Below are 27,534 nucleotides of genomic sequence, written 5' to 3'. Positions count from 1 at the left end.
ATATCACCTCTCTCCGGGCTGGGAGAGAGCACCATAATCTCTCGCAAATTTAGAGTGACAGATTTGTCAAGATCTGAAGGGCCCCGGAATAAATGAAGGAAAAGCGACTCCTGCAGCAACTTACGAAAGCTCCTGCACACACAGGCTGGCCAGTGCCCGGGAACACACACACACACACACACACACACACACACACACACACACACACACACACACACACACACACACACAGTGGAGACACACAAGCACAGAGCTAGTGCAGCCCCACAGAGGCACGGGTACACACTGCAAATGCACCTGCACACAGACGCCTGTCAACAGCCAAGCACATAAACAGAGAGGGTGAAATCTGGCCCTGTGGAAATCAGTGGGCGCTTTGCCACTTTGATACACCATGGATGGGCTGACACACCAGCATGAAAACACACAATCACTGAAATAACAGGCACACGGGGAGACGCAAGCCCCCATGGGCCTAGAATCTCACATTTGCGCCTGTACATACAGTACCCCCAAACAGGCGGAGAGGTGTGGCTGGTGACATACCACTTGCACAGACGTGCCCACTGACAGGCGCACACCCATCTCTCCAGAGAGAGGGGGGTCTCTAGTGAGGCAGACAGGCCACACGTGTTCCTCTTTGGACAGTCTGGCTCCAGGCTGACAGAGCACCACGCCGGCTTTCCTGGGGCTCTCGGGCTGTGTTTTCACAAGCGCCTCACTCCAGGACAGATGGTTTCCTAGCCCACTGAAAGCCACGGAGACGAGCACTCTCAAAGCCTGAGGTACTTTTGAGCATCACCCGCCAGGTCACCCGCACCCGGCCCGCTCGGCTCTTTGGCAGCCAAGCCCCGTGCGCTGAAATCGTTGCTTTGCCCCGACTGAGATTTCAGGGCTCGGGCGCCTGGAGGAAGAGCGGGGGAGAGGCGGGGGGAGGATGGGCTCAGCCTCAGGAAATGTTGCCCCCTCCCCAGCTGAGGGGGGCGGGCGCGGCGGGGCTGTTGCAAGGGAAGGCTGCCAGCTGGGACAAATCAATAGGTAATATTTTCTATGGTTGTGCGAGTGGCACTGTCCGAGGTTACTGTATATAATGTACTATTGATTATATCATATCGTATAATCACCTGGAAAGGGATCTCGCGCACCGCCGGGCGGGCTGGGCTGCTGCGGTTTGGGCGCGGGTCGGGCAGACGCTGTGCCGGAGGCCAGCGCTCCAGGGTGGGAGGGTGAGACGAGCGACCGCAGGGCTCTGCCCACAGCGGGCGTCGGGGCCCACGGGGCCCGGCGGGGCGCTGCTCCTGCCACGGACAGGCCCCTGAGGCCCAGCAGGGGGAGGAAAGTGGGGGGTTGCACCCTGCCCCAAACCCGGAGGAAGGAGCCGGGCATCTCAGGAAGTGGCCCGGCCCGCAGTGGTGCGTGCAGTCAGGCCGGCCAGGGTAGGCGGATCCAGCAGAGCTGGACAGTAACGTGGGGAGGGGAGGCGTGAGGGAGGTCTTGCTCTGCGGTGGAACAGGGGGTACGACTCCAATAGACGCGCATTGGGTGGGATGGGGGTGGGGGGTTACAGTGGAGGGGGACTCGCCTAGGCGGGATGGGGGGTTACGGTGGAGGAGGCTCGTCTCAGGTGGGACGGGGAGTATGGTGGAGGGGGACTCCCCCCAGGCGGGATAGGGGGGTACGCTGGAGGGGGGCTCCCCTGAGATAGGACGGGGGGTACGGTGGAGGGGGGCTCCCCTGAGGCGGGATGGGGGGGTACGCTGGAGGGGGGCTCCCCTGAGGCGGGACGGGGGGTACGGTGGAGGGGGCTCGCCTCAGGCAGGACGGGGGGTACGGTGGGGGGGCTCCCCTGAGGCGGGACGGGGGTTACGGTGGAGGGGGCTCCCCTGAGATAGGACGGGGGGTACGGTGGAGGGGGACTCCCCTGAGGTGGGACGGGGGGTACGCTGGAGGGGGGCTCCCCTGAGGCGGGACGGGGGTTACGGTGGAGGGGGGCTCCCCTCAGGCGGGACAGGGGGGTACGGTGGAGGGGGGCTCCCCTCAGGCGGGACAGGGGGGTACGGTGGAGGGGGGCTCCCCTGAGGCGGGACGGGGGTTACGGTGGAGGGGGGCTCCCCTCAGGCAGGACAGGGGGGTACGGTGGAGGGGGGCTCCCCTCAGGCAGGACGGGATGGGGGGGTACGGTGGAGGAGGCTCCCCTCAGGCGGGATGGCGGTTACAGTGGAGGGGGGCTTCCCTCAGGCGGGACAGGGGTTATGGTGGAGGGGGCTCCCTCCAGGCTGGACGGGGGGGGTACGGTGGAGGGGGCTCCCTCCAGGCGGGATGGGGGGGTACGGTGGAGGGGGCTCCCTCCAGGCGGGACAGGGGTTACGGTGGAGGGGGCTCCCTCCAGGCGGGACGGGGGGGTACGGTGGAGGGGGCTCCCTCCAGGCTGGACGGGGGGGGTACGGTGGAGGGGGCTCCCTCCAGGCGGGACGGGGGGGTACGGTGGAGGGGGCTCCCTCCAGGCAGGACGGGGGTTACGGTGGAGGGGGCTCCCTCCAGGCGGGACGGGGGGGTACGGTGGAGGGGGCTCCCTCCAGGCTGGACGGGGGGGGTACGGTGGAGGGGGCTCCCTCCAGGCGGGACAGGGGTTACGGTGGAGGGGGCTCCCTCCAGGCTGGACGGGGGGGTACGGTGGAGGGGGCTCCCTCCAGGCGGGATGGGGGGGTACGGTGGAGGGGGCTCCCTCCAGGCAGGACGGGGGGTACGGTGGAGGGGGCTCCCCTCAGGCGGGATGGGGGGGTACGGTGGAGGGGGCTCCCTCCAGGCAGGACGGGGGGTACGGTGGAGGGGGGCTCGCCTCAGGCGGGACGGGAGCTTACCGTGTGGCTGGACTCACCTGGTGTGGGCAGACTCACCTCAGACAGACGGGGCGGAGATGGATGAGCTTTGGGTGGGATGGGATTTGGACCCGGGCCGGGCAGGGGATCAAGCAGAGAGATTTGCCGGGAGTGGGACGAGGGGTTTATCCCAGATGTGGTGCCACCCTTGGGTCCTCTCAGGAGTGCTGGGCCCACCATGCTTTGGTGACATGGCCCATCCCTGGAGCCCTTTGCCTTGGGGGTTGCGTCTCTGGTGGTCCCAGCGATGCTAATCTCTGCGCGTTGCTCCCATTTTACGCTCCGCCATGGAGATTGGGCGATTATGAACACTGGAAATCAGCGGAACTGAAACTCATCTCTGAGCCGAGTGCCATTCTCCATGGCCTCCAGCGCGCTGGGCGGGGGCGCAGGGACGTTCCTGGCGGGAGCCGGGGCGCGGGCAGGGTACCCGGGCTCGCCCCGAGGTCTCTTAGCCCTCCGCCCCCAAGGGCACAGATCCCTGAAGCGGGAGCTCCTTTCCTGGCACCGTTGGGCCTGCACTGCATTGCTTGCTGGTCTGAGCCAGCCACCGCCTCTCCTGAGGGACCAGCTGGGGCTAACCCCCTCTTCTCTCCGCCTGTGCCCCACAGATGTGTCGGAGGGCGCGGTTCCCAACGGAGACTCCCAGAGCAGCGTGGACAGTTTGCGGAAGCACCTTCGTGCTGACACCTTCACCCAGCAGCAGCTGGAAGCTTTAGATCGAGTCTTCGAACGTCCTTCTTACCCGGACGTCTTCCAAACCTCGGAGCACATCAAATCTGAGCAGGTGGGGGCCGGGCCCAGCAGCGGGGGCACAAACGGGCACCGGGACGGGGCACGGCAGGAAGTCTGCATGCCGGAAGTGAGCTCCCCATGCCACACCCAGCCCGGCTGCATGCACGCCTACCTTGGCACTTCTGTGTATGCACCGCTTCACGGACACACGCGGGCGCATGCATGTCCCCTGCACAGACACGCATGTGCAGGGACGCACGCACGCCCTCCTCCTTCAGGCATCAGTGCCTGGGACCAGGCAGCTTCAGACCCTACCAATACCCAGGGAGCTAGGAGCATGATCCAACGCCCACGGGCTTCACGCCTCTCTCCGCCTCAGCTGCCCCTGCCCCACACTCTGCCTTTTATCCCCAAAGCTGTTTGTCTTAATAAAATGAAAATCAAAAGTCTTTTTAAACCGCCCCGAGCCATAAACCAACAAAGGAAGGGAAGGAGAAGCTGGCGGTAGACTCCCTTCATCCCCGAGTCCCTGGCTTTATTACAATGAATAACCTTTATTTACTTTCATTAGACTATTAAACACCGACACAGTCATTTTTCCCCCTGAAACTCTGAGCAGGGCCCATAAAGCAAATCCAAAGCCTAATTGAGTTCATTTTAATTTCTCTCCGATCACAGCGAATTACTCTGGTGATAAATCAGGGGGCAGGCTCACCCCCAGTAGAAGGCCTAATTTGCAGCTAATTACAAAACTGATTTCTACAGGAAGATCAATATGAGAAGGAATTGGAAATGACTAGGCAATCGTGGCCGGACGGGGGCAGGGAGGGGGCAGCTTGCAGGCAGCGTCTGGAGGGGAGGGGGGCAGGTAGGCTGGAGGAGCGGATGGAAAAAAACGGAGCCGAAAGAGCAGAAAATCAGTTTTAATTTAACGTAATATTAATCAGAGCAACTTTTCCTGCCGTTTTGTGGCCTCGCTCCTTTCTCTGGCTCCCATGTCTGGTGTGGAGGCTGCCACAATGGAAAGGCAATTACCAGAGCCTCTCGGACAGGACCCCCATTCAGAGTCAATGGCTCTCCCCTCCCACCCTTCTGTTAGCCATGTGGCTCGCCCCCTCCCCAATTTCATACCCCGATGCACAGGGTGACAGAGGTGGGGGATGAGGCTGCTTTGTGTTTCAGGAGCCAGGAAAGAGATGGGGGGGATCTCCCAGCAAACAGAGCGGCGATACAAAGGGCCCTGGCTGACACAGACAGGCAGCAGAAATGTCGCCACGTCCCTGGCGTTTGCATTGCAACCTCCTGCCCCAGCCATGGGGGCAAGTGTGCCGGGCAGGCCCCGAGCCTCCACGTCCCTTCGTGCTTCCCTGCCCCCCTCGCCCGCCGAAGCATGGCCCCGCCAGGGAGAACAGGGCTGCAGCAGAGTAACTCCCCTGGCTGGTCCCTCTCCGCCACAGCTACCCAGATGGGGAAGGAGCCACTGCTCACAGCAGAAGCGAGGGTCCCTGCCCCCCCCCCCACCTTTCACCTTCGGGCTGCTCCGTTTCCTCCTCCTCTCCCATCTGTGCAGGGCGTGGCCTCACTCCCCTTCCTTCCCCAGCTGCATCCCGCCCCCCTCGCCCATCAATAGCGAGCTGTCTCTCCTCTCTCCCCCAGGGGAACGAGTACTCCCTGCCAGCTCTGACCCCTGGGCTTGATGAAGTCAAGTCAAGTCTATCTGCCTCTGCTAACCCAGACCTGGGGAGCAACGTGTCAGGACCCCAGACGTACCCCGTGGTGACCGGTAAGCTGCCTGCCGAAACGGCTCCTAAGCCTTTCCGTTATCCCCTCGCCATTCGCTGCTGCCTTTTCTCTTGGGCGAGACACAGCTCTGTGGCCGGCACCGCCCTAGACAGCGCCCCAGGGAGCCTGGCGGGTAGAAGAGGGAAAGAGAAGGTGAAAAACCAGAGCACAGGCAGCCCCGGGTACACACAGGTGGGACCCGGGGCAGGCCTGCCCAGCTGTGCATTGGGCTTGGAAAGGCAGGCCCAGAAGAAAACCTGTTTTGCCGTGTCCCAGGTTTCTCCATGTTTGGAGTAACAGGCTCATTGCTCGCAGCTGGACTTCCCAGGGTGCAGGGCTGTGTCTGGCCCCTGCATTTGGAAGGGACCCTTGCAAGCCAGGACTCTCCTCTCAGACGATCCCCTCCGGCCCAGCGTCCCCGCTCCATCAAAATCAGGGGTCTCTGGGATGCCAGAGCACGCAGGAGCCACGGACAATTTCTGAGCCAGCAAGCTCCGTCCTTGCTGTACCCACCTGCCGGGGGCGGCTCAGGGTTGCTGGTGCCAGGGCTGCCTAGAGCTGTCGCAGGGTCAGAAGAGGGGCAGCCGAGGGGCTCGCTGAGCCTGTAAGTATCTGGGCTCCTCAGGCTGGCGGAGAGAGTCTACCACCCTCCAGCGGCAGGAAGAAGCAGGGAGAGTGAGGCAGGCGCCGTACGGCCTCATGCGGGGCAGCGCGGGAACCCCTGACCCGGGGGCCTGTGGGACCCCCATCGCTGACTGTTCTCAAGGCACGATGGGCCATTTCTAGCGGAGCCGCTCCCGGTGTTACTTGAGGGGCAGGTCTCTGGCCCGTAGCGCTCCGCCCCCGGAGTCCGCGACTGGTCCTATCGGCCACAGCAGCAGCGGGCTCCTGGCCGCAGAGCAGGAGAGGGAGCTGGCGCCGGCTGTGCCAGGCGCCGGGGGCAGGCTCGGAGCTGGGGGGGACTCTGGGGGCAAAGCGTTCGAGGCTCTCGGGGAAAGGAGCAGCTCCCGAGGAGGCAGGAGGACTAAGACGGGCAGGAGGTGCCGGGGCGCCCCGGGGCCTGAGTGAGGAAGAGGGGAGGCCCAGGGAGATGCAGTGACCTCAGGCCCCGTGGTGGGAATGACGAGGGAAACAAGGCGGAGCTGAGACGCCTTCCTCACGAGGGGCAGCTGGCTGGGATGTCAGCCGGGCCCAGGCACCGTGCTGCTCCCTCAGAGGAGAGGTGCCATTCGGCCGGGGGACACAGTCCCTCTGTGAGCGCAGGGCCCTGCTTCCTAGCCAGCAGGGGGCGGCGCCTGCCCCCCGATCTCCAGGTTACATTTGTGGGGGTGCTCTGCTTGGGGAGCAGGCCCCTGGAAGGGGGAGTGCTCTGTGGCCCGTCAGGGGACAGTTCTGGGGGAACCTGGGCCGTGCAGGCTGCCGGGCAGCGTGACTGGTGGCCGGGCTGGGTATGGTGCTAGGCAGCCAGTGTCGTCCGCTTGCCCTGGAGCTGCCACTGAGCACGGGGGTTTTCAGGACACCATGTTAGGATGGAGACTGACTGCCAGGCAGGACCCAGCAGCGTAGCTGAGTGTCCCCCCGCAGACAGCCAGGCTACTTAGGGTAACCCTGCAAGGGGTTAGTGGGTGTCAGGGCAAGGCCGGGGCGGGGGCTGAGGGACCCTGGAGCACAGGCGTTGCTTTGGCTACCGTCAGTGCCCGACCTGGCTGGGTGCATACACGGCTGACCCGGCCGAGCACAGAGCTACTCCGCTGGCAGAACTGTGCCTCCCCTCCCGCCTCCTCAGAAACGGCTGGGGATGCGCCTCTGGGAACAGCCCGGCAGGCGGGCTGGACACCCCTCCAGCTGGCGGGGGGGGCCTCTCCTGGAGAAGAGCCCTGGGTCTGAAGGAGCCCGTCTCGCAGCGCCAGGATAGGCCCCCCTTCTCTGACACCGAGACAGCACCCCCTCTCCTTCCATCCCCCCCAGGCGTGTGCTGAGGGAGAGGAGCAAAGAGTCACGGCTGAGCAGGCCAGAAGGGACCATGAGGTGCCTTAATCTGACCAGGCCAGACAACATGGGGCGCGGGCCTCGGGTCCAACCCCCGGGGGCTCTGTGCAGGGTGGGATCTGCCCCTCGGGAAGGGCTTGGAGGAGAAGCGCCGCAAAAGAGGCGCTGAGCGGCTGCAGAAACTGCTCTGGGTCCCCCCTCTCCCCCCACATCATGGAAGACTCCCGGCTCAGCTTGGGAACATTCCCGGCTGATCCATCTGGATCCGAGCGCCAGGGAAAGTTCATTTCAGGCCCAGCGTGACGTTCCCAGGTGGCCGCTTAGCACTAACGTCTCAATCTGGGTGCGACATTTCAATCAGGCGCCGCGGAACAAAAGCAGAACCATTAACGTGGGGAGCCGTTTGCCGGCGGTAATGACAGGGAAACGCAGACACTGGCATGAGAAGAGGAAAACACCCAACCCGAGAGGCGCGGGGAGAGGCGGGGAACATGAGGCGGAGGATTATTCCTCTGCACTTAGGCCGGGATCCAGCGTTTGGATTAATGGCGCCATTACCCGAGAAAGGGCTACAGAGAATGCTCATTCTTAAAATGGTTTTGCTGGCAATTAAGCGGCTGCAGTTATTGATCCTCATTGATTTGACGCCCCTCCCCCCGATTTGCATAAGCCATTAAAGATGGATGGCTCACGACGTGTTTATTATGGGGACAGGCAGAGTTTTCTGGGGCGGCTGTGAAGGCGAGGAACTGCACAGCACTTCCTGATCATCCGCTGGCTGGGAGCTGGGGCGGGGGCAGGACCATGCCAAGGGACACTGGGGAGCATGTGCATGGCCTGCTGGAAGGCCGGGGCTGTGGCTGCTCTGGGTGATTGGAGGAGGCAGTGTGGCATAGTGGGTGCAGTGCTTGCGTGGGAGGTAGGAGAGCTGGGTTCTGCACCCAGCTGGGATGTGCCTGGCTGGCAGTTCTGGCCCTGCCGGGGTTTTGCCATTGTTTTTGGTGGAGCCAGAATTTCACTCTGAGCATGCAAAGTTGGGCAAGTCATGTGATGTTCCAGTGTCTCCATTTCCCAGTCTGCCACATGGGGATGACCACTAGGATGAGGGCCAGGCCTCATAGGAACGGCCAGACCAAAGGTCCGTCCAGCCCAGTGTCCTGTCTGCCGAAAGTGGCCAATGCCAGGTGCCCAGAGGGAGGGAACCATCAAGAGATCCCTTCCCTGGCACCCGTTTTCAGCCTCTGACAGAGGCTAGGGACACCAACCCATCCTGGTTCGTAGCCATTGATGGACCTAACCTCCATGGATTTAGCTAGTTCTTTTTTAAACCCTGTTCAAGTCCTGGTCTTCACAGCCTCCTCTGGCGAGGAGTTCCACAGGTTGACTGTGCGTGGGGTGAAGAAATGCTGCCTCTGGGTTGTTTTAAACCTGCTGCCTGTTCATTTCATTTGGTGACCCCTGGTTCTTATGCCTTGGGAGGCTTATAAGGCTGGGAGGGGAGTGAAAGGGACTGTGGGGTCACCCAGACCTGAAGGAGCCTCTGCTCCTGTACTGTTGGGCGTCTCTGGGACTCCCAGCATGCACCATCCCTCTTGTGGGAAGGGCGATGCCTCTGAACACCGAACACGTTACGCTCAGAGCAGAGTGCTGCTTCCTGTTCGGCTCTGGCCAGTTTGGGAGGGGCCGGCTCGCCCCGGGTGCCAGCCTGCTCAGACCAGGGGACGGTCTCTCTGAGGCCTGCAGAAAGAATCAGATGGCGGGAGGGTCCGGCCCCTCCTCTGACTAGGAGGTGAGGTGGCTAATGCCGGTCTGCCAATTTTCATAGAGTTTAAGGCCAAACGGGACATTTCTGATCATATCGTCCGACCTCCTGCATCCTAGGAGGCCAGAGAACCTCACCCAGCGATCCCTGCATCCAGCCCAGACCTCGTGGCTGAGCTCGAGCGTTGATTTTAGCAAGGGCTCCCGTCCTGAGTCAAAGACTTCAAGTGATGGAAAATCCACCATGTCCCTTGGCCAACTCGGGAGCAGCCAGAGCACAATGGGACAGAAAGTTCTTTACATGCTGGTGACAACCAGGGAGACTGTTGTTCCCCCCATGGGGTTGTGCCCTACCCAGGGGATTGTTAACAAAGTTGGGGCCTAACCCAAATTTGGGGTCTCAGTGCATGTGCACGGAAGTGTTGAAACCAAGGGTGCAGGGACAGCCCGTCTCCCTTGTTCGCAGCACCTCTGAAAGCCAGTAGAAGAGACGAGTGTGCACCGGGAACATAACCCCAGAGAAGTCCATCAGCTCGCTCTCATCCATCATCAGTGGCTTCCCCAGATCCCCATTCTTGGAAACTAACGAGTTATCATCATCAAGACGGGAGCAGAGGAAAGCTGAATGTTTCTGGGAGTGCTGGTAATGGGAGGTGGAACTATTCAGTGAAGCCAGGGTGCTTACCAAGGCCTTAATGCCACCAAAACAAAAGTTAAGGGCCCTCCTGAACATCCATCACATGGAGGAAAGTCTCCCCCCTTTGCAACATGTGCACCTGAGGACAGCAGGGTGTATGGAGATGGCATTCTGAAGCCACTTTCTGCAATAGCGCAATATCACAACGGAGGTCCTCCAGGTCAATCAGAGAGGGCTAGCCAACAGGATAGACATCAGAGGTAGGAGAAGGCCCCTCTTGAGGGAATTAAAACCCAGTGGGCACTTACAGAGGGCTTGCAAGCTTCCTTGCGAACATGCTGTTTCACAGGCGGCTGTATCTGGAGATGGCCCTTTAATGTTTGTCTGCAGTCACAGAAAGGAAAACAATTCCCCTTCGTTTTCTCCTAGAAAAGAGCAGTGTCAGTTAAATGAACCTTGACTGCAGCCACCTGCAAACTAGACTAAGCGATGGCCCAGGCAAAGGGGCAAACCGCTAGTTTCAAATGCTTTGCCACGCACTGGACCGGAGAAGCACCCCTGTTAGTCTTCCGACCCGGAGGATGCCAAGATACTGCTGCGATCGGGTAGTGAGTATGGACGGAAGCAGGTGTCTTTGCATCCCTGGGTTGCCACCAGCCAAGCCACCAAGCCTGGGGCCGGCGACTCTCCTGGAAAACCCTTTGCTCTCCCTGGGAAAGGCCTGTCCTCAGAAGAACAAATAGCACCCAGAGCAGCCAGGCCTGAGGACCAACTCAGGACGTGCTCCCAGAAACGTGCCCGTGCCCTAAAGTCTCATTCACCTTCCTCAAGGCCTTGTGCATCAGCGGAAAGGCAAAGAGGGAGAGAGGATGGAACAAGCATAAGAGAGACCCAGGGTCCTGTCCCGATCTGGAGCAAAACCACATGCACTGAGCTGCTTCCTGGAGGCCCAGCGCGGCGCTTGTGATGAGCCACGTTTCAGGAAGTAGAACTCACCACCTGTTGCAATGGGTCTCCCGGCTGCAGCACGCACCTTCAGCTCCTGGCTTGGCCACGCCAGCAAGCTGAGTGAAACAGTGAGCTCGGGTTACAAGCAGTCTCTCCAAGGGCGTGGGGAGAGACCGGGTCTGTGCTTCCGTGGCCTGGGCGAGCCACCTGAGACAATGCAATCTGCAGGGGTTGCAGTGAGGCGGCGCGCTCCCTGGAGTAACCTCCCCTTCTCCGCGCTTGGGCAGGTGAGGAGTCCCCAGTCTCCTCTCACTGCTGGCTCTGGGGAACAATTCTGCTCAGGGACTGAGTGAGCTGCCCTAAACGCCCTCTGCAATTAGCTGCTGCCCATAGGAGGGTGCTTCGTAGATGGCAGAGGCCAGAGAAAGAGACAGAAAGAGGTCGCCCGCTCGGCTGCAGCTCCTGGCACCGACGGCTCAGAATTGCACAGCCAGTGCCCGCCCTGAACGGCTGTCACCGAGAGGCATATGGCAGAGACTCCTGGAGCTGCCGCAAGTCCTGGGAAGAGGGCTCGTGATTGGGAATGCTGCTCCTCCGGCTGCAGGGAGACCGAGCTGAGAGGAGCCCAGCCTGCAGCCGGGGAATGTGCCCACTTAGGTCAAGAGCCGAGAGCCAGAGCAGATCAAGGGCGCAAGAGAAAACGGCCCTGAGATCTGAGATATCTGGTTGGCCCTTGGGGAGCCACAACCAGCCCAGGCTCCTTCTCCAACAGCGACGGGCCGCTAGCAATAGCTCTCTCAGCAGGCCTTGCTTCCCAGCCCAGCCAGAGATGCTCTCTCTTACCTAAGAGCCGAGGGGAGAAGGCAAAAGGAGGATCCAAGGACGGGCTGGTCAGACAGCTTAGCAATGGCAGGGAGGGGACAGGAATCGGAGGAGCTGGGTCCAAGCTTCCTGGGACAGGTTGCTTGAGAATCATTGTGTTGAGGAGGAAGGAGGCAAGTCTTTTGAAGAGGAAGCTCTCAGTGAATCTCGGGCGTGGAAGGCAGATGGCCGGGATAAGGTAGCTGGACCTGCAAGAGACGATCCCACCTTTCCGCTAAAGGGGCTGGAGTGGGCCATGAACCGACCTCCTAGAGGAGTTTGCCCTCAGCGCCGGGAACACCCTGAAAATGCACCTCACCCGACCCCCAGCGGCCACCTCAAAGGGGGAAGATTATGTCGGTCTGAGGCTTGTCTTAAGAGGCTGCCCGCGAGAGACGCCGCCTGCAATGGCGATTGTGACACGGACACACCGATCGATTTTACACCAGAGTCAGTCAACGGCCATCATCAAATGACAGGGACTTTTGAGCTCTACCAACCTGGGCTGGATGTGATCCCCTAAGCTGGGATGTGCCATCCAGGAACTGCCTTCCTCATCTGGTGGGACAAAAAGAACCCCCCGAGGCAGCTAGCTTGTCCCCCAGGAAAACCGGCAGCTTATGCCTCCTGCTTATGCCTGCCTTGCCCACCGTCAGCAGCCGCAGAGAGGGCGAGAAAAGTCGAGACGAGTCTCCGAAGGAGCCCAAAGCTGTGAATCTTCTTCTGGTGTCTGGCCAAATTCGTGGGGGGAATTTTGGCCGGAGATCACCAGTCCCGTCTGCCTGCCGGATAACGGAGGACAGCGTTCGACGGGAAGGAACCCAGCCACGACTCAGCCAGCGCGGGGCAGAGAGAGGAGCTGACGTGGGGAAGATATTTCGTTCTCTGCTGCTCTGCCACTAATAAGCATCCTTGTAGGTACCCCTCTCCACGCCCCTGACCCCCCAAAATTCCCCCCCCATGACTCTGGGCAGCATCAGGACATGGAGTGTCCTTCACCGGGTGCAGGGGGCCTGGCAGAGGATTGGCTCCACTTCTGGGGAGGGGGCACAAGCTGTTTCATTTCTGATTCGATCGCTGGTCAATTTCCATAGTAATAAGACATTGACAGATACCGCCGGGGTCCCCAATGCAGTAGTACCGAGGGACAGCCCCTCCCGACGAGAGACACCAGCCAGCGCGATGCAGCCCCACGGCTCGCTGCCAGGATGCGGGTGTGCAGGAGGAGACGCAGGGAGAGCTCGGCCTCCTTTTACCTGAAATGCCAGGGGGCTGGACTCGATGACCCCCTGGGGTCTCTTCCAGCCTGCTGGCTCTGTGGTTCTAGGCAGGCTGAATCTGCCCCTAACGTTTGGGATGGGTTGGCATGAAAAACGGGCGTCTAGTCTGGGTGCTGGGGAGGGGGGCGTGCACGTGAGAGAGAGAGGTTCCTAGGACCTATGTTGCAGACACACGGGTTCTCTTATTCAGCGCTGGGTTAGAGCACATGGCGACGGGCGTGCGGACGGGTTGGGGCTGCGTCGCCAGTGAGTTACACCCAGGCAGTTTCCTCGTGCGGACAGACAGACGGATGCTGGCCCGGGCTCTGTGATCATTCCCTCCACGCACCGGAGGCAGGTCTTTGGTAAATCTGCGTCCCCATCGCCCGGGCAGGGCCACTCTCCACCCCTGCGCCCTCCTCCCTTGGAGAGGTGGGAGGAATTTTCCTTCCTAAGCCGCGATGAGTGCGACGGGGGCCAGGATCATCTCCATTGCTCGTCTGGCGGGGGCTTGACCCACCTCCGAACACGGGGACAAATAGCTGCGGGGCCCTTCACCCCGCCCGGCTTTGCAGGGCAAGGCCTGGCGCTGTTGTTCCCGTTGCGAGGGCTTTAGCCAGCCTTTCAAGCTGAAATCCTCAGTGCGGCGGCTGGGCAGAGAGGAAATCCAGGGGCTGGCTCCGATTGGCCTAACGCCGCGGCAGCTTAAGCAGGCTGTTTTACCAGAGATTAGGGTTTCACTTACACAGAGCGCCTGAAAAATGTCGCGGTTTAGAGGGATTAGAGCCGAAAAGGCAATGCTTTAAGAGAGAAATAAAGCAGAGCAGGGACTGGAGAAACCCCGTGTGCCCGGGGGCTGTGCAAACAGGATTAACCTCTGCCCACAACGCCCCTCGCTCCTGCCCACCCACGAGTCCCTCTGCCTGCTCCCTGCCCCTCTCTCTGCCTGGGTGCCAGCCACGCCTGCCGTGCGATCCTGGGGCAGAGAGACCTGCAGATGCCTGCCGCTCATCTGTCCTGGGGTGGCTAATGAAGCCCGGTTTGGAAGGGCTGCTCTTCCCCAGGCCTGCGGGAGACGCTCTGCTTCTCTGCTGCTGGGCAGCCGTGCAAATGCCAGGCTAGGGAGGCAGGGAGTGATCCCGCTAGATCCCCGTGCACTTGGTACAGTGGCTGGGGCCTGATGCTCAGGGCTCTTTGCTGGCCATCCCAATTCCAGTCCCCTGGGGGAGACAGACCCTCCATGGTGCATTTGCCTTTGGAGCCAGCAGGCCGGCCTGAGAGAGACGCGCGGCGGCGGCAGACAGGTTTGGGATGTCATGGTGCGCTCGGAACAAGCAGCACCCCCAGGCAGACTCTCGGCCCTTTCCCAGACAGGCCCCCCCCCTGCTCCCCGAGCATCGGTTTGGCTGCTTGATGTCGGCAAGGCCCATCCCAGTGGTGGGAGAGTCTGAAAGACTTTGCCGCCTATCACGTGCCTAACGCTCTGCGCAAGCCAAGCTCAGGCAGGCTGACTCACCTGCCCGTGGCAACACCCGCCATGCACACGCGTGGGAGGGCAGGGGGTCTGCAGGTCGAACGTGGATGGGCCTGACCCCAGCACGCTGGCTTCTCCAGATATCCAGGCACCGGCCACCATTCTTGAGGGCACAAGCAGCCATGGGTGCTAGGCTGTAGCCACAATTTAGATCTCTGAACTACGGGGGGGGGGGGGGGGAGGGCCCTATACATGGGTGTGAATGTGGGGGGGCTATATCCAGGTGTGAATGTAAGGGGGGCCTATACCCAGGTGTGACTGTGGGGGGTGGGCGCTATACCCAAGTGTGAATGTGAGGGGGCCTATACCCAGGTGTGACTGTGGGGGGTGGGCGCTATACCCAAGTGTGAATGTGAGGGGGGCCTATACCCAGGTGTGACTGTGGGGGGTGGGCGCTATACCCAAGTGTGAATGTGAGGGGGGCCTATACCCAGGTGTGAATGTGAGGGGGGCCTATACCCAGGTGTGACTGTGGGGGGGGTGGGCGCTATACCCAAGTGTGAATGTGAGGGGGGCCTATACCCAGGTGTGACTGTGGGGGGGTGGGCGCTATACCCAGGTGTGAATGTGAGGGGGGCCTATACCCAGGTGTGACTGTGGGGGGGTGGGCGCTATACCCAAGTGTGAATGTGAGGGGGGCCTATACCCAGCTGTGACTGTGCGGGGGGCTATACCCAAGTTAGACTGAGGGGGGCTAGTCCCAGGTGTGACTGTGGGGGGGTGGGCGCTATACCCAGGTGTGAATGTGAGGGGGGCCTATACCCAGGTGTGAATGTGAGGGGGGCTATTCCCAAGTTAGACTGAGGGGGGCTAGTCCCAGGTGTGACTGTGGGGGGGGGCTATACCAGGTAAATAGAGTCACACTGCGCAGCTGGCCTCGGTGCGAACAGCGGGATGAAATGAAGCAAGCGGCTCCTGGAGATGCCAGCTCTGCGCTATCGGAGCTCTGCTCAGGTCACTGCTCCTCCTCCACTCCCACTTGCTTCTCTCCCCAGGTCGTGACATGGCGAGCACCACCCTGCCCGGCTACCCGCCCCATGTGCCCCCGACTGGCCAGGGCAGCTACCCGACCTCCACTCTCGCAGGGATGGTTCCCGGTAAGTCAGCGCCGGCAGCATCGGTACTTCGCTTAGCCAGATGTAGGCCTTGGTCGTTCTGCTCGAGTTCCCTCCTAAAGCTCCGTGTCCCTCCCAGCAGTACGTCCGTCCCTGCTGCCGCTCAGGTCCTGCCTGTCCATAGAGGAGCAGCCATGTGCTTACAGGCCATGGTAACTAGCTACCCACAGCTCACAGTCAAACATCGCTTGCTACCCACTGCCCACGGAATGTGATTCATCACAGCACAGGGCAACTAGCTATCTATAACCTATGGTAATTAATTAACCTTCCTATTCATTCACTAGGGCAATTAACTCCCTACTGTCCATGTAAATTATTATCCGCTGCTGACAGCTCAGGATAATGAACTACCCCCCTGCCTAGGGTAACAAGGTTTTTCCAAAGCCCAGGACAGCTTAGGAGCAGATGCCAGGGGTAACTTAATATCTACAGCCATGAGTGGGCACAGTGCTACCCAAAGCCTGGCCTTGCTAAGAACCTTTTGCCCACCTTCTCTTTGGCCAAGGCCCCAGGAATAGCTAGTTCGGAGTCCAATCTGGCAAACACTGTTGATCTTACTGCTAGTCCATGGGGCTACTCTCAATAGTGAACACTTAGAAACAACGAGCTGTCCCGTGGCACCTTCGAGACTAACACAAATACACAATGTCACAAGCTTTCAAGGGCAAAGCCCACTTCTTCAGATGAGAGGGATAACAGAAACGCAGACTTTGTAACAGGAAGGGAAAAGTACCTGTCACCTGTAGGACCAGTGCTAATGAGGCTAATTGAGCGAGCTGGAAGTGTCCCAGCTTTTGATGTAAAAACGAGGTGCTAAATGCAGGGCAGGCTGGCTTTATAATGCGACAGCCAGTTCATGTCTTTGTTCAAGCCCAGGGAAACAGTGTCAAATTTGCAGACAAAGATCAATTCCGCACCCTCTCTGTGCAATTGGCTTGTGAAATTCCTTTGTTGGAGAACAGCTACTTTGAAATCCGGGAGTGAGTGCCCAGGCAGGTTAAAGTGTTCTCCTCCAGGTGTGTGTGTGTTCCCATTCCTGGTGTCTGACTTGGGACAACTTACCCTTGGCACAGAGACTGTCCGGTTTGGCCAATAGACATGGCAGGGGGGCATTGCTAGTGAATACTGCCACTCATGATCAATGTTTGCAAGTTTGAGCTCTAAGATCTTGAACAGACTCCTCCCTGCTTACATCCCTAGAGGTACTGGCTAGTAGCAGTGGTCTCTGCCCAGGGCTCACAAACTACCCACAGCCCCAAGATAACGAACCACCTAAGGATATACCAGTAGGGTTATGGGTTCAGGAAAAGTAATAGGGCCAGATTCTAGCTCCCACTCCGGCCCCTTTGCACCACTCCAGCAGTGCAGAGAGGCTGAAAACTTGCCTCACTGACAATCTGTGTGTTGAAATCTCCAAGTGGCACAACACTGGTGTCATTTAGAGCAGCCCCAAGTATGCTCTACGCGGCGCCGGGGGCTGACTTGGTCCAGCTGGCTTGGGGCTGAGGGGAACACTAAGGTGCCAGATAACAGTCAAAACCCAGTCATAAGGGATGAGTTCAGCTCACTGCATATTTCAAGTGTATAACCAGTGTGTGCTTAAAGCAGCATTGCCGGGCCTTCATTGCCATTTTACCCCAAACTAAGAACGCGTCTCTTTGTGCAGCGTAGACAAACCCTCAGTAACCCACAGGAGTGGGTGTAGGGAGTAATTCTCCATAATGACCACTGGACAATGAAACTCAACATCCTCGTGGCAGGGATCATAGCACAAACTAGCCCTGGGACAGCCCTCTTCAGAAAAGGTGCATTTGACAGCCACGAGGAAGCCCGAGAGTCAAAGTGAAGGGAATTCAGCTCCTCAGAGTGGAGGCTACTTAGCCACCTGACAACAGGCACACCGAGGGCATTCAGACATAACAACAAAGAACAGAAGCAGGAAATTAAGGGGGGAAGGCTGCATCATGAAAGAGGTTATTCGAGCCAAATAGGCGCCCTTCTGATAATGACAATCCGGCCATGTTGCAGCTTAATCCGACGTGAGGGTTAGGAGGAAGTTTTTCCTGTAGCCTGCTTGGACATGCTGTGGTGTCTCTGACATCTCCCCATGAAGTACCAGAAGACGGCACAGCATACTGGACCAGATGGATGGGCTACTGCTCTGCCAACTCATATAGTCCAGTCAACCGGAGCCAACATAAACTGTGTCCCGTAGCATGTAAGATAGTGGGGAATGCGAAGTGCAAACATCTAGAGACTTGGATGCAAATAGCAGGGAATCCTTTCAGTCTGTCCGAAGCAGGAAGTCTGCAAGAGAGAGTTCGAATTATAGTAGCATGGAATCCTAGGACTGAAGGAACCTCGAGAGGCCAGCACGTCCAGGCCGCTGCCCTCCCAGCAGGACCAAGCACCGTCTAGATCATCATGTCTCTCCTACCTGTTCAATTTGACTAATCAGAGAACACCGTCCTGGGATGTGCGAGATGCCAGAGAGCCGCACTGCCCAGTTGCTCTGAACATCCACTCCTCTTTGGGGACTATGAAGCTAGGTGATCGCCATTTGGGGTACTCCGTCATTTCCTGGTTCCCGTGTGAGCTGCCAGGATGCAGATGGCAGAGCAGAGCTGTGACACTCTGGCTGGATAGCAGATGCAGGTGGATGGCCGAAAGAACTGACTCATAAGGAGCAACCCAGACCTCTGCCAAAAAAAGGGTTCTGAGTCACTGGATGGCATTCAGGCTCCAAAAGAGACACCCGTGGAGTTTCTGTTCTGCAGGAAATTCCAACGATTCAAAAACTTGGTTTTTGTCTCAAACTGGGACCAAACATCAAAATCTTGAAATACTTGGTGGCGTCGCGACATGGAAACGAAACATTTTGATAAGAGCAATAGGCTTCGATTCAGTAACAGAATATGTCAGAACAAAATGAAACAAAAGAAGGAAGTTGAACAAAACAAGAAAGCGGAAACCAAAGCCAAGGAAGTCTAAACCAAATCCTCAGTTCTGAATTGTTTCGAATCGTGTGGGTTGAAAATTCCCTTGGAATGTGCACATTCCATGCAATATTCCAACGCAGTGGAAGTAGCATTTGGAGAGGGAGAGCGATTCCGTCTCACAATGCCGACCCTCGCTAGCTAAATGCATCTCTCTGATCCCTGGCATCCGTGGGGTCGCGCTGGTGTTTGCCTCCCTTAAAGACACACAGGCATCTGGGGTGCGTGTCGCCCTTTGGCTCCTGCAGATGCTGCCTTGGGATGGGTCCTGAATTTGCAGTCACCTGTCTGCACACACATCACAGCTGCAGCTCAGCACATAGGCTGTAGAGATGGATGGAAGCCAGTGCACTTCCCTGCGAAGGGGGATAGGGCATTCAAAGGAGGATTAATCAGACATTAGACTACTATTATGCACGATCCAGGCTTGCTTCTCTAGGCCTCCTGTCTCGCTTCCCCGTCTTGGAGAAGCCATCAGTACCAGCCTCAACCCCTCTGCCAGCTGGAGTCGCTCTGCCAGCCAACCCTCTGGAGGGCCTTGCAAAAGGGGAAGGGGTTTAAAGGGAGCAGCGTGGAGCCTGCAATGGGCTGGTAGCAGCAACGGGGGGAGCATTACACAGAATCCAATGCTGATGAGGAAATTACACTTGTTTCATTAGCGATCGGGAAGGCAATAGCTCAGTTCCTCTTGGTCACAGTTGAGCTCCAAAGCTCATTATCCTGCTGCATGCATGCTTTCCCTCCTCGTCAATAAACACCGTTTCCAGGGGCTGCCCTCCCTCCTCCCGGCTCCCCATGGCTGCGCCAGAGTGGGGCTCTTTCTCCTCTACTTAACCTGTGGCTCGGGATCACTGTAAACAGTTCAGGATGACAACACAGGAGAGAGAGAGAAGCTTTAACATTTCAGACTTTTGCTCCCTCCGCAGCCACACGGCGGCCTGGGCTATGCTAGATGAGCCAGCTCGGAGCAGAGATGTTGCCTACTGGGCCTTTTCCTCCTCTGTGTTCGACTTCTCCCTGCATCTCTCTGCTGGGTAGCTCATTTCAGTGGTTACAGCGGGGCTGGGCTTGGTAATCTGCCTCTGTGTCATCTCCCTCCGCCTGCCCGCCACAGTAACCCACCCTCTCTAGCGCATGGGTGCTGTGACCATCTCCCGGCCATCTGCCGGGCCTTCCGAGGCTGCCTGTGTCTGGGTTGGAAGCTCATGGAGGGGTTGGCATTTGTTTGGAATCCGAGGTGCCGAACTAGTCCCCTCTGCTCAGGCCTGGCCTGCACTAGAAAGTCAGTTTAATGACATTGGTCAAGCGTGTGAAAAATCCACCTGGCAGAGCAGCATGTTAAGCTGAGCCTTGTAGACAGCACTAGGTTGGCAGAAGAATTCTTCTGTTGCCCTCGTTAGCTGCCACTGGTATGGCCAGGTAGCCTGGCTCAGACAGGCTTATGCACCAGCTCCGGGGAAGTGGAGAGACACGTCTTTGCCACTGTTTTCACTCCCCTCTTTGTTTCTTGCAGGGAGCGAGTTCTCGGGGAACCCTTACAGTCACCCTCAGTACACGACCTACAATGAGGCCTGGCGATTCAGCAACCCCGCGTTACTAAGTGAGTACCTGCCTGTCCGACCCCCGACTCTCAGCTTCACGCGCCTTCTGTACGTCTCTTTGTTTTCTTTTCTTTCTTTCTTTGATTTCTGAAATGGGCCTGCAAGTATCTGGCCAAGCTAGAAGTCCTTCCCTACCCTGCCCAGTATGCCCGCTCGTGGGTATTTTCATGGCATTTGTTTTTTTCCAGCCTGAGGCTGCTCCAAGACTCCACTTTGGGTGGGGTCAGGAATCCACTTCAGATTCTCCTTTCTCCATGAGCTGTACTCAATGTTCCCTCTCATTTTTCCATCAGTATGTGGAATAAATTTTGTTAGGTGCACCCAGGCATGTGCAAATGTGCACCACTAGTAGAAACACATGCTGCTGGGTGTGGGCACTCTACTAATCTGCTGGGAAACATTTGAATCTCTCCTGGGCGGCTGCCCAAGTGCCCAGCTTAGAGGGAACATTGGGCCTATACCCACAGTCAATTCCAAGGATAGTCAGCAAATTCTGATCCAGGAGCAACGCCCACAATCCATTTCAGATGGGTGAGCGATCAGGCCTTGGGGCAATGTGGCCATGTTTGTTGGCAGCTGGTGGAGTCTGTGCCATGGGATTGGACAGTCCAATGCCCCTAATGTTCACAGACAAAAATGAAATCAGGGGGGAGGGGGGTGCAGGAGGAGAAAAGCCCTAAATCTCTGTCTTCTCGCACAGCATTTCCTTGTGCGGGCGCAGGAAGAGATGTGTTGTATGTAAAATGAATCAACGGTGATTATTAACTGTGTAGTCACTGTGGTTTAGCACCCGGGTAATAGGTGCACACTTTCTCCCCGCGTTGTTAAGAGCACATGTGATCTTAAAAGTCCGTCACCTTTTCACTCCCCTCCAATAGCCATCCGGGGGCTCCCCTCCCCAGTGTGGCCACGATCCCAAGGGATGAAACAAAGGGCGATTGCTTCGCTTCTCCCCCAGCTGCGTTTGGAGATGGCTCCAGTCACGTGGGCCAAGGCCTCCCACCGATGCGTTCTGCAGCTCCAGGACAGGGTGCTCCCGGGTGATACACTCCGATCTCCCCTCCCCGATTCCCCCAGTGCCGCCCAAAGAGTCCGGGGCTGGGGGCTCGCTCGGGCCCAGCAGGAACAGGCGTGCACGCGAGGCGCACGCAGTTCAACCTGCGCAGAGGACGCCATCTTATCCCGTTGGTTGCGGCTTCCTCTGCTCGCTGGTGGCAGCGGCCTGGCCCCTCGCTCAGCAGCCGCAGGTCTACTGGAAAGAGGGTTTCCCAGCGCACAATGTGTGGCGGCGCGGCGGCGGTGGGGCGGTGGGGTGGCCCGCATGCCCCTTGCTTTAGCCCTGCTCCTCCTGTTCTTTCCTTTTGCCTCCTTCTCGTCTTCTTTTTCATTTATTTATTTTTGTTCCTGTTTGTCCTTTCAACCAGTCCATTCTTCTCCTGTGTTAACTTTCAGGTTCCCCTTATTATTATAGTGCCACATCCCGAGGCGCTGCACCTCCCACTGCTGCCGCTGCCTATGACCGCCACTAGTTACCATGGAAACCACATGAAACTGCAGGGCGACAGCTTAGGCCTCCATATTGTACCTGTCTGATCAACTTTCTCCAGCCCCGGGAAGGGTGAAGAGAACGTCTCCGCCCCCCTCCACGCCCGGCTCTCCTCCTCCTTCCCCGCCGAACGCGCCGGGCCGACCGGACTGAGAAATACGCCTCCCCTCGCCCAGCCCGGCTGCTTCCGTGGACAATGGGACGGGCCTGTGGCGACTCCCCGGCTGCTGTCGTCCTGCCGACCATCCCCGGCACCGCGCGGCCACGCAAAGCCCCCCGCGTGGGAAGCCTGAGGGGAGTCCAAGCAATGCAGCCTGCAGCCCTTGTTCATACAGGACCCTGCTCTCCAGGGAGTGGCAGCGGAGGAGCCACCCGCAACCAATTGTTCCCTTTGAGAAACTTTCTTCCATGGTGGATGCTTCAGCGTGCTGATCGACAAGCTTGTCTCAGAGGCCCGAGGGAATGGTCTGCCTAGCATGGGGGTGTCAGCCCCCAACTCATTTGCCACGGAAGGGCCCAGCGTGACACTCTCCACCCCCCCCCCAACCCCCGGGTCGCTCTCTGTGCTGCATCCGCCCTCTTCTCCCCATGCCTCGGCTCCCTTCAGGCGCCGTTTGAAGGCCGCCCCCGGCCTGTTGTGACCCAGCAGGCCAGCGTTGGGTTGAAACACTCACAACCACAACTTCTGTGACACACAATCAGCTCAGACAGGAGGATGGAGCCACATCACCCAACCGACTGAGGAAATGAAGAAATATATAAATAGATATATAAATATAACTGTGTTTTTATGCTTTGTCATGAAGGTCTGTAAAAAGGGAAAAAAATGAACAAATCCCCAATTTTCTAAAAAAAAAAAAAAAAAATCAACAAAAAAAAACCGAAATAAAAAAAAAACCCTACAAAAATAAACCCAAATCCCCACGCCCGAATGGCAGACAAGTTCCTCTGATGTCTGACGCTCCCCTTTCACTCTTGGGTTTCGTTTCCTTTCTGTTTTGCACTAGAATGGGACGGTGGAGAGGATCGGAGGCCTGCTCTGTTCATTACCTCCTCTTTTCCTAATCCCAATCCCATTCTCTGGGGAGCAGTGTAGACAAGTCACAGCTGGCAACAAATACAAATTTTTAAAAATGACCAAACCAACCAGCCAAGAAACTGCACCTCGTGGAAAGTCTCCTTTTTCCATGTCGGCTGTCAGCAAACAAAGAAAACAAGCCCCGTCTCGGGCTCTGTTTGAAAGGAACATGTGGGGTTTCATGCAGGTCCATCGCCCTTCAGCCAACACAGCTGAGACGGACAAATTCAGAACTAGTTGGATTGTTCCTTGGTTCCCTACTCCTTAGATCCCCTGCGCCAAACCTTGTACCAGCTCCCTTCACCCACACCTGCTTCTGACCCACCTTAATATCTGTGCCCTACACCAGTCCCACAGCCCTGTTACGTGCTCTACTCTGAATTCCCAACCCCCCAAACCTACATCCGTGCTATCTATGCCCTACCCCCCCAATTCTTACACTTAGTTAGCTGTGTCTGCACCCTAACATCTATCTCCTTCGCCCTACCCTTGAACCCAACCCCATGTTACACACCCTAATATTCACCCCCCGAATCCTGAATGCTCTTGCAATGACCCTGTAGTGGTTCTCTGCCCTCTTTGGCTCCCATGGCATTGCCAAGCACTGGCTTGCAAAAGGCTGAGTGTCGGTGGAAGTGCTCAGTACTCCTGCATTGCTGGCAGCTTCAGAGGCTCCCGTTCTTTGGACTGGCGCTCCCCAAAAGGCAGTCAAAGAAACCAGGAAGGCAGCTAGCGTGAGACTCCGGGGCAGCAAGAGGCAGATGCTCGTTGTTGTCTAGAGAGGGTTGGGGTAAGACGAGGGGGCCACTGTCCATGAACAAAGGCAGGAGAGTCAACTCACCGAGGGGGGAAATGTGAGCCATGGAGCAATTTCTGCAGCCAGCGTTTGGCTGTAGCCCCTGGCTCCCAGCCTCTGACCGACATGTGCGTCCGGACTCAGCTTTCCGCTTCCAGGCTTAGCCTGAATGTGTGAAACGTCCATCGGCAGCAACTGGCCGTCGCGGCACCAGAGACCCCACTCGCCCAGAGCTGCTGTCAGCACTTGCGCTGCTCCGGCAGGCCACGCGGATGCGTCTCCTGCCGTGGGGTGGCCCAGACGGCTACGTCTTTCCGTTTACACAGACGATAAGGGCCTCAAACCTGTTCTGGCAAATCTTGGCATGTCTCAGAGGGGGAGCCCTGTTCGTCGGTGTCTGTTAAAACAACGGGGAGTCCTGTGGCGCCTTAGCGACTAACCGATCAATTTGCCCATAAGCTTCCATGGGTCTAAACCACTTCCTCAGGTGCAAGTCAGTCTTGAGCAACTGCAGTGACGTCAGCCGCTATTCCAGCCCCTGCTAAGTCAATGGAGTTGCTCCAGACTCATTCCTCTGAGCCCATGAAATCAGTGGAGTCATGATGGACTCATGGGAGTCAATGGAATGTATCCAGATTTATGTCAATGGGACTGGGTCCAGAATTTTGCCTATTGCCTCAGGCTCTCTCAAATGAAAAGCGGAGACACCGATTAATCATTTTAAAAGGCCTGCCCCCCCCCCCCCACCATCCCCTCGGTTTGTCCCCACTTACTAGATGAAGACGGGGCCATAAGCAGTGAAGTCCACATTTGGTTCTCTCAATAATGCCTCTGCTCTCTTGTCCGAAATCCAGCTTCACCCAGTATGCGGTCAAGGCCAGAGGTCTCTGATCCCAACCCTGACAACTAAAATAACCCCAGGGGCTGGAACACGTGAGACCAATACCTCTCCCATTGGGCAATCTGCCATTCAGGAACCCTGTTCCAAAGCAGCTAGCTGCTGAGAAACGACCCCTCTTACGATGGCGTTTTGCAGAGAGCTGGGAGAGGCTGAGCAGGCAGGATTTGGCTGGTTTGATGTGACGCTGAGAGGAGCAAATTCCTAAGTGTTTAACTACCGATGCATAAGAATTTCCCACCTCCACTGAGCTCGCCTGGAGAGATTAGAAGAACAGCAAGTGGGTTGATCAGGAAAACAGAAGGACGGAGTCATATGCAAAGGACCAGGCAGTCTTCTCCTCTTCCACCACCTCCCGCGTAAAACCCCATGCGAATGTACTGAATTACATTTGCCAAAGAGTTTCTTGTGTTGGTTGTTTTGAGTTACAGTCGGTGGATGCATTGTAAAGCAGTATTATAGCTAAAGTCTAGTAGCTGACACGGGGATTTATGTGGTGATATTATGCAGACGAAAACCATCAATATTCATATAGATTCCATTAGATTGGACTATGCAGGAAACACAAAAATTCTACCAATTATTTAATATTATGTTATTTGCAAAAACAATTGCTGCTTTGTAGGAAGATAATGTGTGTAATGTGAAGGCAATTCCTCTTGTATATAAGCTCATCTCCATCTTCATCATGGTAGTGATTAAAACAGCCTCGTCTCATCCTGTACATAAGGAACGCGCTGTCTGTACTGTGCAAGTCTTGTTGTGCTCACTGAAAACAAAACTATCTGTTCAATAAAGCACAGCACAAACCCAGAACCTGAGGGAACAGCCACAGTGTGGAAGGCTCCTTCCCCAGGAGCCTGGGAGTTGGTTTATTTTAGGTGGATTTTTTTCATTTTTCTTAAAAAAAATATATAACAAAAAAAAAAAAAAAAAAAAAACAAAGTTTGGAAGGAAAAAAAATCACTATGCAAAATCCAGCTCAATCTGTCGCTGTGTTTCACGTCTGCTTTTTCCTTCCCTTGCTCCCTTTATTTTCTTCTCCTGCCTTTCATTTCTCCCTTTATTTCCCTCCCCACCACCTTTTATTTCTTCCTCTGCTGCTCCTTCATTTCCAACCCACCGTCACTGCCAGAGAGAGGACTGGCGTTTCCAGTGGTCAGAGCAGATGATGGAGCTAGGACGCCGGAGTTTTCGACTCGACTCTTGGCAAATGCTGTCAAATCACCTCTTCTCCCTGCACCTCGCTCCCCACCTGTCGAGGGCACGATATTACTTCCCTGTTTTACAGAGGTGGGATGAGGCAGAATTTGTTAACATTGGCCGAGTGCTTTGAGGCCCCTGGCTAGGACGTTCTGCAGAAGCGTAAAGTATCAATCACATTCCCTATGGTTTCCACTGCATCTCTGCTCCTTTCCTGCCCTCACTCCCCTTTATTGTAATTCCCTTCTTTACTCTTCTGCCTCACTCCCCTGGCTTTTCCAGTGACCCTGCACTCCGTTGCCAGGTTTACTTTCTCCAACGGGCCAAGCAGAAAGGTGGCACCGCCCAATTTTTTCTCTTTCGGGGAAAAGAACCCCACAGGCTCTCGCAAGGGACGCGCTTTGCTGAAAGAGACCAGACACTCGGCATGTGGAGCCAGGCGATACTTGAGGCCTGTTCTCAGAAGTTCCTGAGTCCTCTCATTAACTGACCTGTTTAGTGGCCTCGTTGGGATGTGGGGCAATGGGGGAGGGACAATCCCATTAAAGCGACCCCTGACCTGTAAATGTGAGGGTTTTTTTTATCTCGGCGTGCATGCTTTCTGGCCCATCCACAGTGCTGAGTGTTACAGAGCCCAGCCTCAGAACCAGTCACAACATGAATGTGAGGATATTAAACATCAGTGAAAACAACCCCACCCACCCCGCACCTATCTCTCCTCGTGCGTGGTGCTCTGGGTCCATTTCCCCCTCAAGGAGTCTTGTTGTACTGAACTGTTGGAAAAAATGGCTGTTTTGTGCCCGAAGGATGCGCCGCCGCCAAGGGAAAGAAACAAGAGCCAGACCCGTCCTGCTTGGACTGTGCGGATGAGGCTTCGGTAAGACCCACCCACGCTACAGCAGCGTGCTCCTCGCGCAGGTCTGGGAAGGCGACAAAGATTTGAAAGGCAGGAAAAAGGGACCAAACCGCCATTTGAGAACTGGCCGCACAATCGAACCAGGACCAGAGCCCGTGGCGGGCACAGGGAGGGAGAGGAGGGCACATCGTCAGGAGTAGGGTCAAACCTGTTCTAGGCTGTTGCAGCCATTCTTGGCTTTCCCTCATTGCTGCAATTCTGTTTGAATCTTTTCTTCTTCCTCCTTTCCTCCCTGCCCTCCTCCCTTTTGTGTGTGTGTGTGCGCACATGAGAAATAAAAACAATTTTTTTTGTATGTCACCCCCGTGGCTCCTGGCTTGTTTCTCTCGCTCTCTCTCCAGCAGATGCCCTATCGTCCCACTCCATGCACCAAGCACCCTGTAAACATCCCCACTACTAACCATCACGCTGCTTCAGAGAAGGTGCCACACACACACACACAGGTCAGCAATGCGTCCCGCCTCTGTGAGTCTATTAGCCCAGCTTCCGTCGTCCCTGGGAAGTGGCAGCAAAACGCCCTCCTCCTCTGAGCTCTCTCCATGGACTCCCACTTTGTCGTCTCCCATACAGGCCAGATGCGCCTGGGTTAGCCACCGCATCACAGTGTCTTAGGGCACTGGTCCCACGTCATCCTCTCCCGCCTCCTTGTCGTCTCATTTAGGGATTAGCACCACTGGCTCACTGTGTCTTCCGGGTGTATTTTACCTTCCAGAGTTAGTGCCAATTCTCAACCACGGTGAGTGAGCTGAGTGGACGTGATCAGCAAAGCCTCCCCAAAAGGGAGAATGATTGACAGCTGTCAGAGTCAGTCCCCCCCCCCAATCCCCTAACACACACACACACTCTGCTCTGCTAACAGACCGACATTTTTATTTCCATGAGTGGAATCCCTGCTTTCTCACGCTTTCCTCTCTGCTCTGAATCCACCCTGGTCCATTGCAAGGCCAGACTTCATGCTAAACCACTAATAACCCAAGCACCAGGGTCTGCCTAAGAA

The 27,534-nt window shown here is 57.2% G+C and overlaps 1 protein-coding gene across 11 annotated transcripts in view; it reads left to right on the top strand.

Moving 5' to 3' along the window:
- PAX2 (paired box 2) overlaps positions 1-25,298 on the top strand; it is an 87,644-nt gene extending 62,346 nt beyond the window's left edge. For 7 of the 11 annotated variants that reach the window (XM_075934576.1, XM_075934575.1, XM_075934577.1 and 4 more), the window contains 5 exons: positions 3,491-3,666; positions 5,271-5,397; positions 15,381-15,482; positions 20,013-20,099; positions 21,572-25,298. In XM_075934576.1, the coding sequence (XP_075790691.1) occupies positions 3,491-3,666; positions 5,271-5,397; positions 15,381-15,482; positions 20,013-20,099; positions 21,572-21,693 (614 nt within the window). In that variant the 3' untranslated portion in view covers positions 21,694-25,298. Of the gene's footprint in view, positions 1-3,490; positions 3,667-5,270; positions 5,398-15,380; positions 15,483-20,012; positions 20,100-21,552 lie in introns of all 11 variants that reach the window. The other 4 variants (XM_075934572.1, XM_075934580.1, XM_075934582.1 and 1 more) reach the window with 1 other exon arrangement.
- The last annotated feature ends 2,236 nt before the right edge of the window (positions 25,299-27,534 follow it).

The sequence above is a fragment of the Pelodiscus sinensis genome, chromosome 8 (genome assembly GCF_049634645.1).
Source record: "Pelodiscus sinensis isolate JC-2024 chromosome 8, ASM4963464v1, whole genome shotgun sequence".
Lineage (NCBI taxonomy): Eukaryota > Metazoa > Chordata > Testudines > Trionychidae > Pelodiscus > Pelodiscus sinensis.
This window is presented reverse-complemented; position numbering and strand designations above follow the sequence as displayed.